Below are 18,028 nucleotides of genomic sequence, written 5' to 3' on the forward strand. Positions count from 1 at the left end.
CACTTCCTACCCTCCCCTGGTACTCCTGCACTTAGTTCTTGACCTTTTATTTCCTTCCCCCAGGCGGTGATTCTCAATTTCCCCACTGTACCAGGGAATCCATCTAGTCAGTCCCTGTGCTTTCTACTATCTATCAGGGTTTCTGCAGTCTCTCCGTCCCCCCAGACAGCTTTCTATGTGACAGCCCCTGCTATGCCCTCCTTTGCTTTTGCTAGTCTCCCTATTCCCCTCGCACAAGATGTTACTTTTCTCTCCCTGTTTGGAGCAGCTCTGTGTATCTTTCCCTTCCCTATGCTAGGAGCTACCTGTACCTCCAGTCCCACTACAATCATGTGTTTTTCCCTTTTGCTTAATAGTTAACTCATTCAAGTTGCTCACACTTCAAATCTCTACTGAAGAGAGCAAAACAGCAACAGTTGTAGCTGCTATCTCTAGAGATAACAGCAGCTGCCATTCACTGGTCCTTTCTGTCTCAGACCTTCACAGAGGCCACAGGCTACAAAATATTGTCTTTTCTCCATTGATTGCTTTTGCATACTGAGTATGCACTGACTATCTGCTGCCTGGCAATCTTCCATTCAAGCTTTTCTTTCCAACTAACTAACTCTAATATTACAAACAACTACGAGCAACAAACCACTGAGGATGGGGATGATGTTGCTAATCCAAGGAGGAAGAAGAAACAACTCCTTTCAACTTCTCTCCTTGCATGCTTTACAGCTTAGAAAATGGTAGACCTGAAGACCAGGTGACTTTCAATATGCCCTGATTATAGGATGAAAAGAGCTCTGGACACCTATCTAAACCTGGGATGGAAAGAGAGCTCTGGACATCTATCTAGTCCTTGCATAACACACTACTTCCATTATATTTTAACTTATTGCTCTATTCCCAGTGAATGCCCCTTAGCCTAGCCAAGCTGAGAGATCTATAAATCATTTTAAAAAGAAAAATAGGTCAATCCTTTCAATTTTACCAAAATAGACTGGATTAAGGCAGCATTTTTTGGAGGAACAGAATGGAAACCCTGCAAGTATCTGGCATTAGCACAGGGGCTGTTCATTATAACTAGGAGAGCTGGCGTGAACACCTCCTTCTGGGATAGATCATTCCATAACCTCACTGACATTATAGCTGAGAAACATCTCTAGAGAGAATAGTTTGTGCACAGATTTGGCAGGAAGAAACAGAGCATTTGTTTCTACCTAATTCAGGTTGAAGTTCATCCTGTACTAGCAGCAACACTTCACCACCATCTTGTGCTTTGGTGTGTAGCTGTGTGAAATGAAATGGTGGTGTCCATCTACTTCTCCAGTAGCGCATGCTTGCAATGCAAAGGTTCTTCTATAGAAGACAAGAGAGCACAGCCAGAATTCAATACAAGTTAATTGCACCTAGGAAATCAGCTCCGATGCAGAGATATGACAGGAGCCTTAGCAATGCTCCCTTCTTAAGGGGGGAAATGCAACTGTGGAGGAGGATCTCAAACCTAGCTAATTGTTAAAGAAAAACGAACAACTCAAGTATTTTAAATAATTGCAGACTTAGCCATGTCACTGCCTCAATCCCAAGTAATGCTAATTCACCTGAGTTTCCCTTTAGCTGAGGGGATGCCTCCCAGTACTCCTATCCACACATTCCTCAACTCTCTTTGATCCTTCTCTTTCTAAAAATAACCCATGCTCAAAAGTGACAGAATAAGTTCTAAAGAACACTGTTACAAAGCACCAACCTGGTGTATGGGGGATCAACAGCCACAGTATGGCATCTATTGGAACAGAGGCAGCTGAAAAACAACAGAAGGGTTAGTTCTCTGGTTAAGGGTTGACTGCCCAAAGACATCAAAACTCAGGAGCCCCTTCTTTCCTCCACTACCTCCTCTTCATACACATCTGCAAAGCTTTATGCAGCACCTTCCTCAGGGGCTGCTGCAGCTGCCATGCTCCATTTCCCACATCACTCCTTAAAGATTTGTTCTGCTTCTACAGCACACTGCCCTCTGACACCTGCTTAAGATTTTGCTCCCTTCACACAGCTGATGAAGTTAATCAATTACTTGCTGATGAAGTTAAACCAGCTGACCAGAGAATCCAGGTTTTTTGTTTTTAATAGTAAATAACAAAGAGTTTTGTTCAAAGACTTCAGCTGTAATTTATTTACTTTCCCAGTTCACCCTTGGTTCCTTTATCACATTGAAGGTAGAGATAACATATACCTGTTTTTTCCTGTGTTGCAAGAGTCACACTGTGTAACAGCACATGTTGCTTTCACAAACCACCACGCTGATGCTTCCTATTTTCTGTTTCATTGTCTTTTTAAAATTAGGTCAGTTACATTGGTTTTATTATTTTCTATAGACTATTCCAGTCTTTTCATCATACCTCACATGGCTTTAATGTGTGCTGCAGTTATCTTTAAGGAGTGCCATTTGCACAGTCACCCTTCACCACCAGCAACCCCAAATTTAGACATAAGGGAGAACTTTTTCTCTCAGAGAGTGGTCAGGCACTGGAATGTCCTGCCCAGAGAGGTGGTGGAGTTGCCGTCCCTGGCAGTGTTCAAGAGGCATCTGGATGACGTGCTGCTTGATGTGGTTTAATGCTAGTGGTGGCAGTGGCGATGAGGAGACGGTTGGACTGAATGATCTTATAGGTCATTTCTAACCTTGTGATTCTATGATAGCCAAGAATGGACCAAGCTGCACAACCTCTCTCTGATTCATTCTACTCTGTACTCTTGGCTTTATTGAGAGGATTAAACCTGAGCTGCACACTCTATGTTCATACATCATTTGCTGTGCTTTGATGTTGTGACCACAAATATTGGCATGCTGTCACAACACAAATATAAGAAGATAAGACTGATTAGACTGAGAAAAAGATCCATCGAGGTCAGTACTCTGTCTCCAACAATGGCCAAAAGCAGATATTTAGGAAAGGAAGGAAACATGGCAGGGCAAGCACACAGTGCCTCTCCTAAGTATCTTCTTGGCTTCTATCGCAACTCAGGAACTTCAGCCAGAGAAGTCTACCAGCCTGGTATTCTTTTCTTAATGAATTCATCCAGCCTTCTCCTGAACTCTTTCCTATGCTTTACCTCATAACACATGTAGACTGAATAATGCTACATGGTAAGTAACATGAATACACAGTCAAAATGCCATTCAGAAACATTAGTTCTGGATAGAATCCCATTTTAAGTGTAATATTTATAAACAACATGATTTCATTTTTTATTTTTTTATTTTTTTTAAATATGCATAGGGCAAGCATCTGAACTAATCAAAACTATTTATTACTGTCCAGATGTAAGTAAACATATTAGCATCATGAAAGTATTTTCCTTCCAAATTTCAGGTTGTGCTTTTAGTCTCGCCTACTCCAATTCTTGTTTCATCAGAACTGTTGTCAGAATAACTCTTATCCATGCTTCCTCCCACTGTCAGAAAACAAGGCAGAAGAAAGTCCAAGAGAACAGCCCAGTTCCCTTGTACTCCCAGATGGCTGGCTGGGTATCTAACACCATGCTCCTCTTTTCTTGGACAGCTGTATCAACTCCCCAGCCCTTCTAATTAAATACAGATAAAAATAACACAAATCTCTCCACGTTCCTCACAGTAACATTTAAACTGAAACATTTTCAGTACTCAGTACTTCACTTTCCATGGTGTCTCGGATACCGGTTATCTCTTCAAGCAAGTTGTTACTAAACAAGCATCAACTTCCTTTAATGAGATCTGTTACACTGGAATACTTACATTTGCCCAGACAAAAGGAGGATGCATGTTGGAACCCATTTTGAACTTTATGCCTAGTTTCTTACACTATAACATGCATTTTCCTTGACTACTACTTTATACACTATTTCTGTGAGGCCATCCTGAAATGATAATAATGCTCAAGTTATTAACTAGTTATTAGTTTGTTTTCTCCAATTTCTCACTTTATTTAAATTAACCAATGCAGAATATAAATGTGGTTTCAAAATCCACCTCTGATGTCATGGGCCAGCATAATAAAATAGGAGACATTACTTTTGGAGCAGTCCTTGTATAATTCATCATTTATACAATAAGATCATTAAATGTTGAAGTTCAGTATGAACAGCAAGCTAATAGAACAGAAGAATCAAAGGATGGGTTGGGTATGAACAGTTAACCCAGGAGAAGTGGTTAGGAATAGTTGCTAAGTGTTCTATTTGTATTAGAAATTTGCCACAGCTGTTAGCACAAAATTATACAGACACACACAGGGGAAGATGCACCTTATCCAGAAAACATTGAGTCATGTATAAAAAAAACCATTCAAATCCCTGATTTATAGGAATGGTACTTCAGTAATTTCACCATTACACAGGTTTCTTTGCATGGGGACACTTAGGTTGACTCAGACAACAGCCAGCTAATGCAGGTAAGATGTTCTGTAAGGCAACGCGCAAGTCTCACAGCTGACTGCATAAATACTGCATCAACCACCATGAGATCTTTTCCTTGGTGGACCTTTGCAAGGCTGAGGACATTCAGCTCATCATGTCATGGAGATAACGAGAAGTAGTCCACACGTGCAGAATAAGCAAATCATGCAAACAAAAACTAGACTCTGGAAGTTTCCAGAGCTGTCTTTCCAACTTCACCCATCTACCTTTCAGGTGCTTTGGTAATCATACTTAATTGCTGTGAAAACACTAAGGCTGAAGCTGCAAAGCACTCAGTAGAAAGCTGCTCAGAGAAGGAAGCAACATGATCATTGAGTGAGGCCAAGCAGCTGCAACCCAACAGCACTCAGCAAAGGAGTCTATTAATGCCAAACAGATGGGAAAAGAAGCACTCACTCAGTTTAGCTTCACCTCTACCACAGGGTTAGAAGATCTATTATTATACCCGGCTCTCAAGAACCAGAATATGTAGTAACTAGTTACTGATCTATTAGATACACCTACACAATAAAAACCACCTTAACAGACAATTATGGTTTGTAACATCACCAGCTTGCTTTTTGCATAGTTTAGTAGTAGGCACAGCCTCACGTCAGCCTAACAGTTTTTGCCACTGCTGTACTACTACAAGAGATTACCTAACCAGAGATAGCTTTTTATTCTTTACAGCTCTTTTAGGAGAATCCATTTTCATTTCTCTTTCATAGCCGGGGACCACAAGATGTCCAAATGCTCTTAAAAAATAAAGCAACCTGTAGTAGATTCACCCAAGGTTTTGCTGGTTTCACAGTCCAGTAGCAGCACAACAACCAAGAGAGTAAGTGAAAAAGAAGTCAGAATAAGATAAACTATGGCAGTAAGCAATAACTGCATGCTGTTTTTCAGGATGACTACGGCAGATTTGAAAAGCTGTGACTTCTTTATACTGACTTTGTTCTCTACAGTCTTTAGTTTCTCCTGCACTATCAAGCTGTACAATTAATGAATATACCAATGTTATGGTATAGCAGTGTACAACTAATGAATATACAGATGGTACGGTATAACAGAGAGCTTGGCTACAATGTTGTTACACCAAAGCAGGAAACAGAAATGATCGGTACACTCACCCACATACCCACATCCTGGGCTCATGTGGAAAACTCCAGTGGAATGGATCTCCAGAAGAGCTCCTTCCCCACTGTTGGTCAGCTCTTAAATGGGTCTGGGAGAGGTGCAGCCAGGCTCCCCCCCTTCCAGCAGCACAGGAGAATTGCCTGCACCTGTGCTTCTCTGGCTGACTCAGTGCTCGCCTCAGGTGGTCAATCAGAGGTTCAGGCCGTGATTCAGGTCCCCATACACAAGCCTAGATGCAATACACAACTGCCACATCTTCCCACGAGGGAAATAAAAACAAATAATGTCTTTTTCAGGATTGGCAGCTTTGACAACTTAGTGGTGTGCAGGAACCAGAAGCAATCTATGAAAACACAAAGTTTTTACTTTTCGTGTCTTTTATGTGTAGGTCATTGGTAAGGAGCAATGATCTCATCCTAAATAATGTGGGTGAGAACAGAAACAGCCAAGTTGTTGTCAGGGTTATGATAACCTTGAAATATTTTTATTCAGCTGAACAAATCATACAGAACAGACATACTTGAGTTCCAGAACTTGAAAGCATTTAGACAGGATCAGACAAACCTAAACTACAGATGACAATGGGTTTTCTTAAAAAGTCTACATAAAATACTGAGTTTAACATTTTCATTAGCTTTAAAAAAAATAATTAGATCATATATACACTAAATCTGTTTGGAATGGATTGCTTGTTTACAAATGAAAGCATTTTACACACGGAAACTTGTCTTTGCTCTTAATGAAAGCAGCTTTGACATTTACAGCCTTTTTATATTGTACTGAGAACAGCTTTCGGATAAAACTGTTTTCTCCATTTTTATTTACATACATATTTAATTATTTCTGCTGTTTTTCATTTGCAAAGTAAAACCAATATCTAAAAGGAGCAATTAATTCCTGGAAACTTCCATTTCAATAAAAGACATCTGGAGTGCAAATCCACTGTGAGTGAAAGGTATTTAAACATATCAGAACTGTTTAGCAAAATATCTGGACATATATTTTAGTTAGTTCTGATGTTTGTTAGGCTGCCACCAGCTTGCTCGTGAAAGACTGAAGTATTTTCTGTCACCAATCCACAGTCATCCGATTCAGGTTCTAAATTATCCGAGTAGAATGGAGATCAACTTTGCCACCACGTGTACGTTGAGGCTGTTTCCCAGAAGACGGTAGCATTGCTTTATTGATACTCTGTCAGGAAAGCCTAAAATAAAACAGCGCAGAGTCATTAGTCCAGGGTTCTCCCTGGCTTTCTGGCTATTCCTTTTTCCAATGAGCAGTTTAGAAATACAGACTTCACATATATTAAAACACACACTCCTACAGTTCACAAATTTATAAATACAATTGTACACTGCACAACTGCTACTTAAGAGAAAATGAAAAGAGTAACGTAGCCACAGGAGAAAGAAAATAAAATGACTCCACAGATACAATAAAATGCATTTCATTACAGGCCTATATATTTTAACTCCAATCTGAGGCCTTCTGACCAGTTATAATTAGTCTCATATTGCAAGATACTACCAGTACAGATCAGGCTATGAGGAAGGTTTATTCAGGGAGAGATCAAGCAGCTGAACAATTTTCCATGTAATTCAATGCTGTCCTTGTGGAATGCACTCAGAAATACAGACACCATCAAAAAGTCCTTCACATTGTAAATGCATTGACTGGCAAGAAGAAAGGACGACCAGAAAATGTTACTGTGAAAGGGCTGTGTTCTGTATTGAATGTGCAATCACAGGTGACCAAGCTTCTGCAAATTAAGAAGTTGCCAACTGGCTGGTCTGCTGTACCTGTCCTTGCTTGCTCTCTCAGCTCACTCCAGCTACAAGCTGAAGTGTATCTGCAAACTGACTGAAAGATGAAAAGCAGTGGTGATTCGATTGTTACGGTCATTTGCTAAGCTGCTGAAACTTGATCACGTTCAATTATTTGCCCGTTCCATAAGAAGAAACATGTAACTTTGACCCTGAGGTCATCACCACCCAGCTTAGCTTTGATGCACAATTGGTGTGAGGAAGGAGTGATACATATATTCTGCAGTTTTCAGAGCACCTCAGAAAAATCCTTGTCCAAGGAGAGCTCAGGAGAGAACATGGCTGGATAGCTGCTGTGCCAAGGGTGGGAAGCTGAGGAGGAGATGTCTGGGAGGAACTGTTCCATCCTTCTCTGCCAGTTATTAATGCCTTGAATACGGACTGCTTTGGTAAACACGTTTTCTGCCAGCTCTAGCCATTCTGAACAGCTTCTCAGTGCTCAAATTTGAGCACCCCTTCTTTTCCCTTTGGAACAACCATTTGCATTTCCCCACACAGACTTAGTAAAATTGTTTTCACACTGTATCATTGAATAAGGTACATAAACTACACACTTCAGAAGAGTACATGAAAATAAATGTGTATTTATGCACACACATGCACATGTAATTAGAGCTCAAGAAGCTTATCTGCACACTGATAATTTCAGAGTTTCTCCTGCCTTTTGGCAACTGAAAGCCATAATTCATTTTCAGGACTGTTTTCTATATCCCAAACCTCCCTTCATCTGCCTGTTTACGTTATCTTGCATCTTCTGTCTTCTTGGCTCAAGAGCAACTACATCAGGACAGATTTAACAACTCATACCAGACCGCTCGTACTTGTTGCACAGATCTCACCATATCATTCAGGTCTTGCATGTTACTTTGCAATGCTGAAGTCTTGACAACAAGCACTACCACAGAGTGCTGCTGCCGTTCGTTTCTTAATAGCTTACACACATTGCTAAGAGGAAAAATGGAAAAGGCCTCCTGACATCACCCTCATGAAAGCAGGTCACAGGTGCAAGAATGCTCTGATCGCTTTTAATGACACTGCTGTGGGACCCATGATTAAGATAAATGATTGCACATTTTTTCATTGACCTATAGTGCAATTACAACTTATACACTGAGATGTTAAAAGCACAAATAAATCTGTTAACGTTAAGACAAGACAATGACTTTAGCTCTATATCTCATGTACTTGAAAAGACCATAAATCTGTTAGAATACAGACGCAATGATGCTGCATTTAGACACGATGATATTTCTTATAACACTGTTGCTGCAGCTAGCAATATGCTGATATTTGTGACAAAGCTTCCTGACATTCTGTTCATTTTCATTTCAACTCTCGTAGTTTTCTCATTTGTTAATTCATTTGTATAATTCATTTGTTATTTTATTTATTTATCCATGCAACAACAAGTAGTTGCAGTGGGTACAACTCCAGGCTTTCTGACACTGAAAATTTCAGCCAAATTGTTGTTAAAGAACACAGATGCAGTGAAATTACAGTGTATTTTCCTCTGAAAATTCCACACCTCTCAAGAACGATTTCAAATTTAGTATGGAAGAAATGCAATCAGTGACATACCCCTTACTGTAGCCATAAATATAGCAACTTGCAAGTCTTTTCAAGAAAATTTACGGTATGTTAAATCCTCAAAAGAAACTCACAGTAGCTAAATTCACCAGATTCCAATTAACGCAGAGCTGAGTAACACTTTTTTTTCCGCCCTTACATGTACAAAGTGGGAAACATCTAGATTAAAACAAAGGAGTGAAATGTCAGACATGTGACTCAGTGCATTGGGAAAACCTTACTGTGCATATGAATCAGGATTACATGACAAAGGAAGCCATTGGATACGGCTTGTTCCATGTGTTATGGAAGCTGGAAAAGTAGTACAGTGAAGAAGGGAACTGCAAGAGCTGTAAAGAAGGTTCCATCATTAAGGCAGAAGAGTCTAGCACTATAAGAGCTGCGATCTGTCCCTGGCTGCTGTGCATTTCTCTGGTGACAAGACAAGGTTGCCAAGTGAGCACTTCATAGATAGTGACTATCTGGATGCTCCTCAAATTTAGAAGCCTGACTTGTCTTCAGAGTGCAGTTGTGGTTCGCAGAAACATGGAAGGTAACAGCTGCCCCTGAAGATGAGCTCTGACCAGAGAAAGCTTAGCATCATTCCAAGTGCTCTGAAACAATAAAGGTCACTCAAACACATGGAGTCATCTAAACAAATCTCTGTGCCTTGGTTCTGCCTCTATTAAATAGAAGCAACATTAACTCTAGTACACCTCTCAGTGGTATTGCAAAGACTGATCCAATGTTTGGAAAACGCAGGCTGTTATAACAAGCAGTGTATTTAAAAAGAGAGAAAATGGATAATTCTGTGTCCAAAATGGAATTTAAACATTATTATAAGCCTATACATGACCAATCCAGGCACATTTAGCTCAAGTTTCTTTACAACAATGAAAGTCAGTATGGAACTGAGAGATGCTAAGAAAAATGACATCTTCAAAAAAGACAAATCTATTAAAGAAGGGAGGCTATGAAATACTCCAATACTACAATATTGACATCTAACTCAACATGGCACACTCATGAAAAAAGTACAGAACAAGTAAGCTTAGTGGTGTCAACTCTAATGCAAACTCGATAATGTTCTTTTAATGTAATTTTTCAAGTGTAATTGCAAGGAATAAATACAAAAAAAACCTAAAGATATGAAAGAAAAAAGTATATGCAAACTAGCAGCACTCCTTGAAGCCGCTTAGAAAGTTGAAATATATTACAAGTTACTCAAGGTCACTGGTGTCCTGCAAGTCTATACTGCTGAGAGACAATACATTGATCTGATGTAATAGCAGCAGACCAAGTTCCTTGGCAGACAGTAACAGCTCAGTTTCTTTGTCTTTCTTTGCTGAAGAGCAAGGAAAACTCTGGTGCATTTATTGCTGGCTTAATTCCAGTTGACTTGTGCGCAACATACTGGTATTGCCCAGTCTTGTTCCTTGACTCCCTTGTCTCCACCAAAACAGAAAACAAAGTAACTGACCAAGGGCTAGGACTGCCTTTTCTAGAAATTAGAGAGGACTTTAAAAATCATTACTTGAAGAGATTTGTTACTCTTGAGCAAAGAACCATTTGTATACTGTGAAGTTACTCCCTTTCTGTTACCAGCTGCAAACGTATGGAAGGGAGCAAGAAGCTCAAATAGTGAGAACTACGACATCCTAAGCTGGCAGGATATGTTGACTTATCGGTTATGGGTAATGCTGGCTGCTGAGTAAATAGTTTCAACTGTAAAACAAAGATATTCCTTCACCGTCATTCAGTAATACAGCACTCCTCATGACAAAAGGGAATTTAGAGAAAAGTAAGCCAATTAGTAAGAACCGATCAGAAAAGCTGAATGGTCAGAAAAAACTTACAAAATAAAATGCACACATTACTCCCAACAAAAAACTACATTGGTATGACTTAAGAATGAAGTAGAAGTGGGTACTTTGTGAGCACATACCAAATTCTGGAGGGAATCCATGCAGATTTGCTATTTCTCTTGGAGTAAAATACCTCAGTTTTAGCGTTGACAGTTTCATAAGCTTCTCTTCTTCTGTTAAGTTCTCAATGTGCTTAAATACTGATTCAAGCTACAAAGAATATCCAAAACAACAGGTATCACTGACATAGGCAGAACATGAAATTATGCTGTAACACTCACATCGTAACAGAGCATTTCTTTGATTATCACAGTGCCAAAGTCAATTTGAAAGCATGTTAAATGTCCTATTTTTGCAGCCATTATCTTAATATGAGCACTGACAAGAACAAAATCAACGTTGCCATGAAGGAATTCATCACTTCTTCCCCAGGTTTACAAGCTATACCAATACTTAATGAGGCAATCAAAGGACTACAAACATTTGTTAATGACAAAATATTGACTTAGCATAGCTCAGAAATATCATACATGTATGCAAGTTAAGTAGTACAGATACAGCTCAACTGCTTTAATCCATTTGTTTTGGGATTATTCTGAATTCCAAACTGAATTCCTCTTATGCATAGAAATACCTTACAATTATAATTGTAACAACTATAATACCTTACATTAGTGAGTGGCACAGAAGTGCAGGAGGAAATGTTTGTCTGTATCCCCATGCCAAAGTACCACTTTGTGGTGAACTCAGTATCTACAGCTGAACTTTTCAAAATGTTATGTCTTTCCAGATAATAATTTTGACATTCAAAGATTTTAATATTAAACATTTGACAATGCTTACCAGCTCACGTACACAAAAAAGTCCCTAGAATCACAACTTGGCACTGTAATTTGTCAATAGAATTAGTCAATTTTAATGTTTTCACACTGAAACGTTTTCCCTGCGGAATCTCTACGTGACACTACAAATAATAAAATACCAATTCATTCTCCACAAGAGAGGCACAGGTATATCTTGATCCAAATAAATTGCTGTTTGGAAACTCTAAGTACAGCAGATAGAAACTTGGTTTCTTCAAAAGCGTTTTTGCTGTGATATTTAGAATAACAAAGCAGAAGACAGACAAAACAAGCTTTAAGACAAGTATTTCTCATACTTACCTGCACATCTACTGCTGTCTGAAGAACTGAGCCTGTCCCTTCTACATAGTGCCCATACCTTAACAAAAACAATCTTAAATGAGTATTTTCATTGGACCAATGAAATACCAATGATGCAAGATGAACTTCATTGGCTGTAATTAACAAACAGCCTTCTGGACTGATTAAAGAAAAGGCCTTGTTATCAACAATGCTAACTTTGAAATGCAGTAGTCTCTGAAGATAACCTCTGGGGATGAGTCTGCAATCAATGCACAAGGGTTTAACCACGCTAATGCCTTATATAAGGAAAGTAACTCAAGCACAGCATAATCAGAAAGGCCCATCTACATTGCAAACATTGATTTTACACTAAGGCAAAATATGTCAAAGGCCAAACGCTCCTAGGGTTCTAATTGGCCGACCATATTAAAAGCAGGACCATTACGCGTGATCCTGCAGCTTTCAATCAATCCATTAGGAACAAAGTAGTTCAGTCAGATTTAACTTTTGCTTGCTTGCAAATTTTCCACAAAGGGAAGGGATGGGGGATGGGCTTCTCTGCAGAGAAGCAGAAGAAAGAAAGAAATGAAAAACAGCATCCACCTAAACAGTAAGTACGCTTATGCTATAAAAACATATGACAGCTTTTTTGGATGCTTTGTGGTTGACTGCATAACAATATGTTTACTCTGTACTCTCTTCCAGGCTACCATTTAAATATAATCATGGGCTTTCAGAAACAAGCTCTGATGGTCTAACAATGATAGCAAATGAATGTACTGAACAGAAAGAGACTGAATCAATTCATCAGTGGCTTTTGCAAAGTAGAAGAACTTGGAAGATCCTTGCATCAGACACGAGTGGTCTGCATCAACCATTAATACATACTATCCTCAGGTTTCCTCTGTGTAACTGTAAAGACCGCTGTGTTTTAAGCCTAACTCCACAGTGAATAAAGCAGTGGTCTGCCTTCATCAAAGACATAATGACTCAATATGACTCAAATCTTGAGAATTTCTTCATCTGGAAATGCTTATGAGTAGTTCTACCAGTATCAGCGAAACCAACAGCAATTTTTAAAATAAAGTACATGCAAATCTTAACTCAGATCAGGCCAAGGTGACCTAAACATTAACACCACATGAAATTGAACTGTAAACATATAACACTTAATTGGTTAGCAGCACTCTGAAAATTCCCTAATGCCACATTTGATAAGGTAAAACAAATAGCCCTGAGGAATCCTCATCTTACACGGTATCTAATACTATTTGATCTTACTTTGGCTGAACGTATCTGAGACAAAATAAATAAACGAGATAAATTTCAAAGTGGTAGTTCAGAGTTTTATGGGGAAAAGAGGATTTTTTCAATGTGATACATGTTATCTAATACACCCTAATCTAAATAACTGTGACTAAAGAACTCACAAAAAAAAAAAAAAAATCCAGTTGGTATAGCCAACTAGATCTACAAATGAAGATTGTTCTAGCTTTCCTTTTTTAAAATGTGGACAGATAGGCAATGTTAGCTTGAATGTCATTGATTATTATTGCAGTTGCTGACTACAGAAAAATTAATACGCCTCAGAACATAATTAAAAATGGGAAATCTTGCCACAGTGAAAAATGATGCATTGATTTTTGGATATTTCATTAGCAGTTACAATGAAAGAAGCAGATGGCTTAAGAAATTGCAGTCCTAAATTTTCACCTGACTCACAATTGTTTTCTTTCACCCCATTTGTATTTTCTAAGCACTATAAAAAGCTCAGTTTCAAACATTAATATGTTATTTCCCAGTACACTCTGTCATTAGAGAGAATTTCTGCAACTAATACTGCACTGTCTCTGAAGGCTGTTCTTGTCTGCATAGCAAGAATTTATGAGTCCAGAATAATTTGAATCAAATAAATGGCTTTCATTTACTCTGTCCTTCAAAACGGTAATTTTCCTCTTTCACAACTTCAGACCTCACAAACACGTTTCTTAGAGAAACCAATGGCATTCGCACGCTGAAGAAACTCAGCAGCCATTTTCAAATTGTCTCGGAGCCTAAGCTGGAAGGTCCTGCTCCATCTCTCAAACATCACATCTATATTTTGCCCTAAACCCCACCAGAGCTTTTTGACCCCAAAGAAGTCAAAGTGTACGACAAAGGCAGACAGGCAGACAAAAGCACAGATGTAATGTGTTCAAGGTCTCTGAATTAGCGATCAGTGAAGGAGCCATATCCAGATTATCTTCAGCACATGAATCCTGCCGGAACTATCTAAGGACTGGTCAGAACTAGGAGAAAATGTTGGCCATCAGTGTGACTGGTAAGGAAGACACCATACAAGTACCACAGCAAAGAGATTCTCTCTACTGCTCTGAGTACTGTTCTGCTTCATTCAGGGTTCTCTTTCCCAAATCTGACATTTCAGAGCACTCCTAGACTTCTTACAGCAGTGATGTACTGTAAGCCTCAGAAAGAGCTCTGGATGAAGACTGAAATGTAATTGTAACAACTGTCTTAGTGCTGAGCTGTACATGTTATCCGATATGGTTCTCCATGTGGTCATATCTTCCCTTTCCAATTCTTTGTTCCAAAGCCAGTAAATCATGAGCCAAGAACTACAACTATCTGGGCTGACTCCTCCCATGTCATTAAAAAGGCAACAGATACAAATGGAAGAGAGCCTACCCTTTTTATTTGACAACTTTAGTTATGAAACAGCTCCCACAATGCTGACTTCCCCATGACTCAAAACAGTGAGGGCAGAAAAGACATATACCAATGAGAGGTGGAGGAAAGGCTTTCCTGTTGCATGAATTTTGAAATTCTTCTCAGCTTTCTTATTAGCAAAAAGCTGAAATCACAAAATCTGCAGGAATTCAGTTCATCTGACATTCTAATTTCTTCTACTAACAATTAAAAAAACTTGCTATCATTAGCTTTAATTCATTAATTGATCATCATTCTGTTGAAACATCTTGAGAACTCAAACACAAACCTCCAGGCTCTAACTGGCACTTTCCAGTACCAATGCATCCAGTGGAGAAGCTCCTGACAGGTTGCCTGTGGTATTTCAAAACGCTCAACAACATCTGCCATTCAAACATAAAATTCCAAAGCATGAATCAGAAAACTACCAGACAGAAAAGCACTGGTGTTCTGCTCCATCAAATATGATTTGTAATGCTGCAACCTAACTGGTTTTATGATATATGGCCAATTCACAGCTATTTTGACCTACACAGCTGAAACACCCAGGAAATCAATAAAACGTACAGTGGAGACAGTTTTAATGAGGAATGGATCTGTCATGCATGACACTTTGTAACAGCAGTGAGCAATATACAGAAATTCATTAATGAATCAGTACTATACCAGTCTACTGGAACCATATTTCCGCAGGGGTAATTAAGCTTCTGTGAAGGTCAATAACAAATGGCAGTGTCTTTTGTGAATGCGTTTTTGGAGTGGGCACATGATGTTCTGCCAGACAGTCTCATGCTGGCATTCCATTCAATTAGGAAACATGCTACATAAGGAGATTTTTCTACTTTTTTTTTCTCTCAGATGCCTGTCTTTTTTTTGTGAAGAAATAGCTCTTCTTTTTTTTTCTTCAATTTTTTAGTACACAAATGAAAGCACAATACACACTCTAAGTTTCAGGACATGATTCAGCAATACACTTTACTTGCAACTTACCCTTTTGTAAAGCATGTGGATCTCCGGCAAGTGGGTTTAACAATGTCTAACAAGAAAGCGTAGCGTAGCAAGGACTTGGGTGCTAAAAAATACTGACTCATTTCTTCATTCTCATCTTCCAGGAAATCTTGTAACATTTGAATAGAGGGATCATTGTCTTGACTATGCTTCCTTATCATTTCTTCTACTGTTTCAAGCTTAAAAAGAAAGGCCTCTTTTGGCAAGGGTCCATTCTTGCTGCTGCAATCAGAACCAGTGTTTGAAAGTAGACTCTTCTCTCCAGAAGGCAAGGAAGAACTAGCTTCGTCAACAACTTCATCCTTGGTTAACTCTTCTAGATTCTGATCTGGGAATCTTGTCAATATCTAAGAAATAAAATTGTGAGAAAGATTAAGTAACTGCATTTGATAAACAACTTGACAGCAGAAGCTGTAGTGATTAAGAATTACTTCAGAGGTGCAAATAACCATTTGGTGTTATTTTTACAAAGATTAAAAAAGAAGTAAGTTAGCATTGAGATCAGTTGACCTAACAGCAGTGATGATGGAAAGAACTGCAAATAGTTGCCTTTACTAAAAGACATTTCCGCCTCAACTGCTTAAAGCCAACTAAGCCATTGATATGCATTTCAGTCTTTAGAAGACACAGCACTGAGGCCAAACAAAAAGAGACAGATTTCAACTTATCTGTTGATATCTCTTATCTAATCCATTCCTGTCCACACTACTAAACTGAAAATTTAAACTACAATCTTCATTAAATCAAGAAAATTGAACAACAGAAATTAGACTCACCTGACCAGGAACATGAAATAAAAATGGCTCGTGGTGAAGCTTTGCAATTAGAAAATATCGCAGCCTAGAATTGGGAATGCCAAGCTGCAAGCAAAAATCCACAAGCTTTTAGTCCAGGTGACAAATGGAGAAGAAATGATCAATAGCAGTGTAAAAGTTACCTATTATTATTTACAGTAATAAGATTATTTCACACTAATGCATTTTGCCACTTAAGAGATATCAAAATTAATTGATAGTACCTAAATACTCCTAATGAACCATGAACATAATTCCCATGCAAAGGTAACCTCAAAGAAACAAGAAGGTATTTTTTTTCTCACGATTCTGCTTTTCTCTGTAAATGAACAGGAACATAAGCAAATTGTTATCTGAGGAAAGAAGAAAGATGAGGCACGCCACTGTTTCCTGGGATGAGTACTGCTTGTTTTTTAGAAACCAGGAAAAAGGTTTCTCCTTTTGTTACAAGGAACTACAGGACATCCAACAATGAAACAAATGTACGACTGGCTTTCAGGTTACTCTACCATGTTTTGTCAAATACATATGGTACCTCACTGATCCCATTTAGTCTCGCACAATCTGGCGCCTCTCTTAATTCTTTTCCAGTTGTCAAGGAAACATACAAACAGTGGCCCTGCCCCCACAAATGACAGTCATGTTTTCTGTGCTGGAAAAATCACAGGCATCAGCAGCTCTGAAACAATAAGGTTCCTGCAGGGAAGCACCTTCCTGGTCATGGTTTACGTTCACACCTACTTTAAAAAAACGGCATGGGGAAAGGTAGCAGACAAACATTTCCTCCTGCACTTCTGTGCCACTCACTAATATTGTAAGGTATTTCTACGCATAAGAGGGATTCAGTTTGGAATTCAGAATAATCCCAAAACAAATGGATTAAAGCAGTTCAGCTGTATCTGTACTACTTAACTTGCATACATGTATGATATTTCTGAGCTGTGCTAAGTCAATATTTTGTCATTAACAAAAAATGCATGACTAGGATCACAATAATAACATCAGTAAGATGATGCCAATGTACCAATGAGAAATCTGTCATATCAGATTGCTCTCATTCAGAAGCTCTGGGCACCATCCCCTTTTCTGATAAACACATCATTTTCAGATGCCCTTGGACTCAGTGTTTGAACAGTTAAATAATCTTAGAATAAAATTAATACTCACACAGGTTGGAGACAAGAGAAATTCTTGATATTTAAATCCACATGTTTCTAGTGTTCGCAGAAGTTCATTTCTGACAGTGAGAAGAATCAAGAAGCAATTATGCCCTTCATAAGACCTTATAAATCCTTTAAGTTTTTTTTATCCTAAGTGAAAACACATCAAATGTAGTACCTTAGGTACTGAGATTTCACATTCGGTGAAAGAATCAGACAGAGAACTACACATGTAAAGTAACCCATTTCTGAACTCACAGACAACATACAAAATGCAGTGTTACTGCAGCTAAAAATGACCACTACGAATTCACAAGTACCTAACACCTATGGGGGTGCAAACACCCCTTCAAAAATATTCCATCTCTAGAAGTGTATATCTCTGGGTGAGTGTGCCAGCAAGGAAAATAA

At 38.7% G+C, this 18,028-nt stretch overlaps 2 protein-coding genes across 4 annotated transcripts in view; both read right to left on the reverse strand.

Annotated features, from left to right (window-relative positions):
* CUBN (cubilin) overlaps nucleotides 1-5,565 on the reverse strand; it is a 139,914-nt gene extending 134,349 nt beyond the window's left edge. The window contains exons 1-2 of the mRNA XM_042888520.1: nucleotides 5,544-5,565; nucleotides 1,733-1,786 (exon numbers count right to left, since the gene is read on the reverse strand). Coding sequence (XP_042744454.1) covers nucleotides 1,733-1,786; nucleotides 5,544-5,557 — 68 coding nt within the window. The 5' untranslated portion in view covers nucleotides 5,558-5,565. The remainder of the gene's footprint in view (nucleotides 1-1,732; nucleotides 1,787-5,543) is intronic.
* A 447-nt stretch (nucleotides 5,566-6,012) lies between these two features.
* TRDMT1 (tRNA aspartic acid methyltransferase 1) overlaps nucleotides 6,013-18,028 on the reverse strand; it is a 33,983-nt gene continuing 21,967 nt past the window's right edge. For 2 of the 3 annotated variants that reach the window (XM_042888891.1, XM_042888890.1), the window contains 6 exons: nucleotides 17,625-17,694; nucleotides 16,440-16,523; nucleotides 15,646-16,010; nucleotides 11,968-12,025; nucleotides 10,885-11,014; nucleotides 6,013-6,754 (listed from right to left, as the gene is read on the reverse strand). In XM_042888891.1, the coding sequence (XP_042744825.1) occupies nucleotides 6,654-6,754; nucleotides 10,885-11,014; nucleotides 11,968-12,025; nucleotides 15,646-16,010; nucleotides 16,440-16,523; nucleotides 17,625-17,694 (808 nt within the window). In that variant the 3' untranslated portion in view covers nucleotides 6,013-6,653. Of the gene's footprint in view, nucleotides 6,755-10,126; nucleotides 11,015-11,967; nucleotides 12,026-15,645; nucleotides 16,011-16,439; nucleotides 16,524-17,624; nucleotides 17,695-18,028 lie in introns of those variants that run through there. The other variant, XM_042888889.1, reaches the window with a different exon arrangement.

Source organism: Lagopus leucura, unplaced genomic scaffold, assembly GCF_019238085.1.
Source record: "Lagopus leucura isolate 7727_CA_CO unplaced genomic scaffold, USGS_WTPT01 Super-Scaffold_100157, whole genome shotgun sequence".
NCBI lineage: Eukaryota > Metazoa > Chordata > Aves > Galliformes > Phasianidae > Lagopus > Lagopus leucura.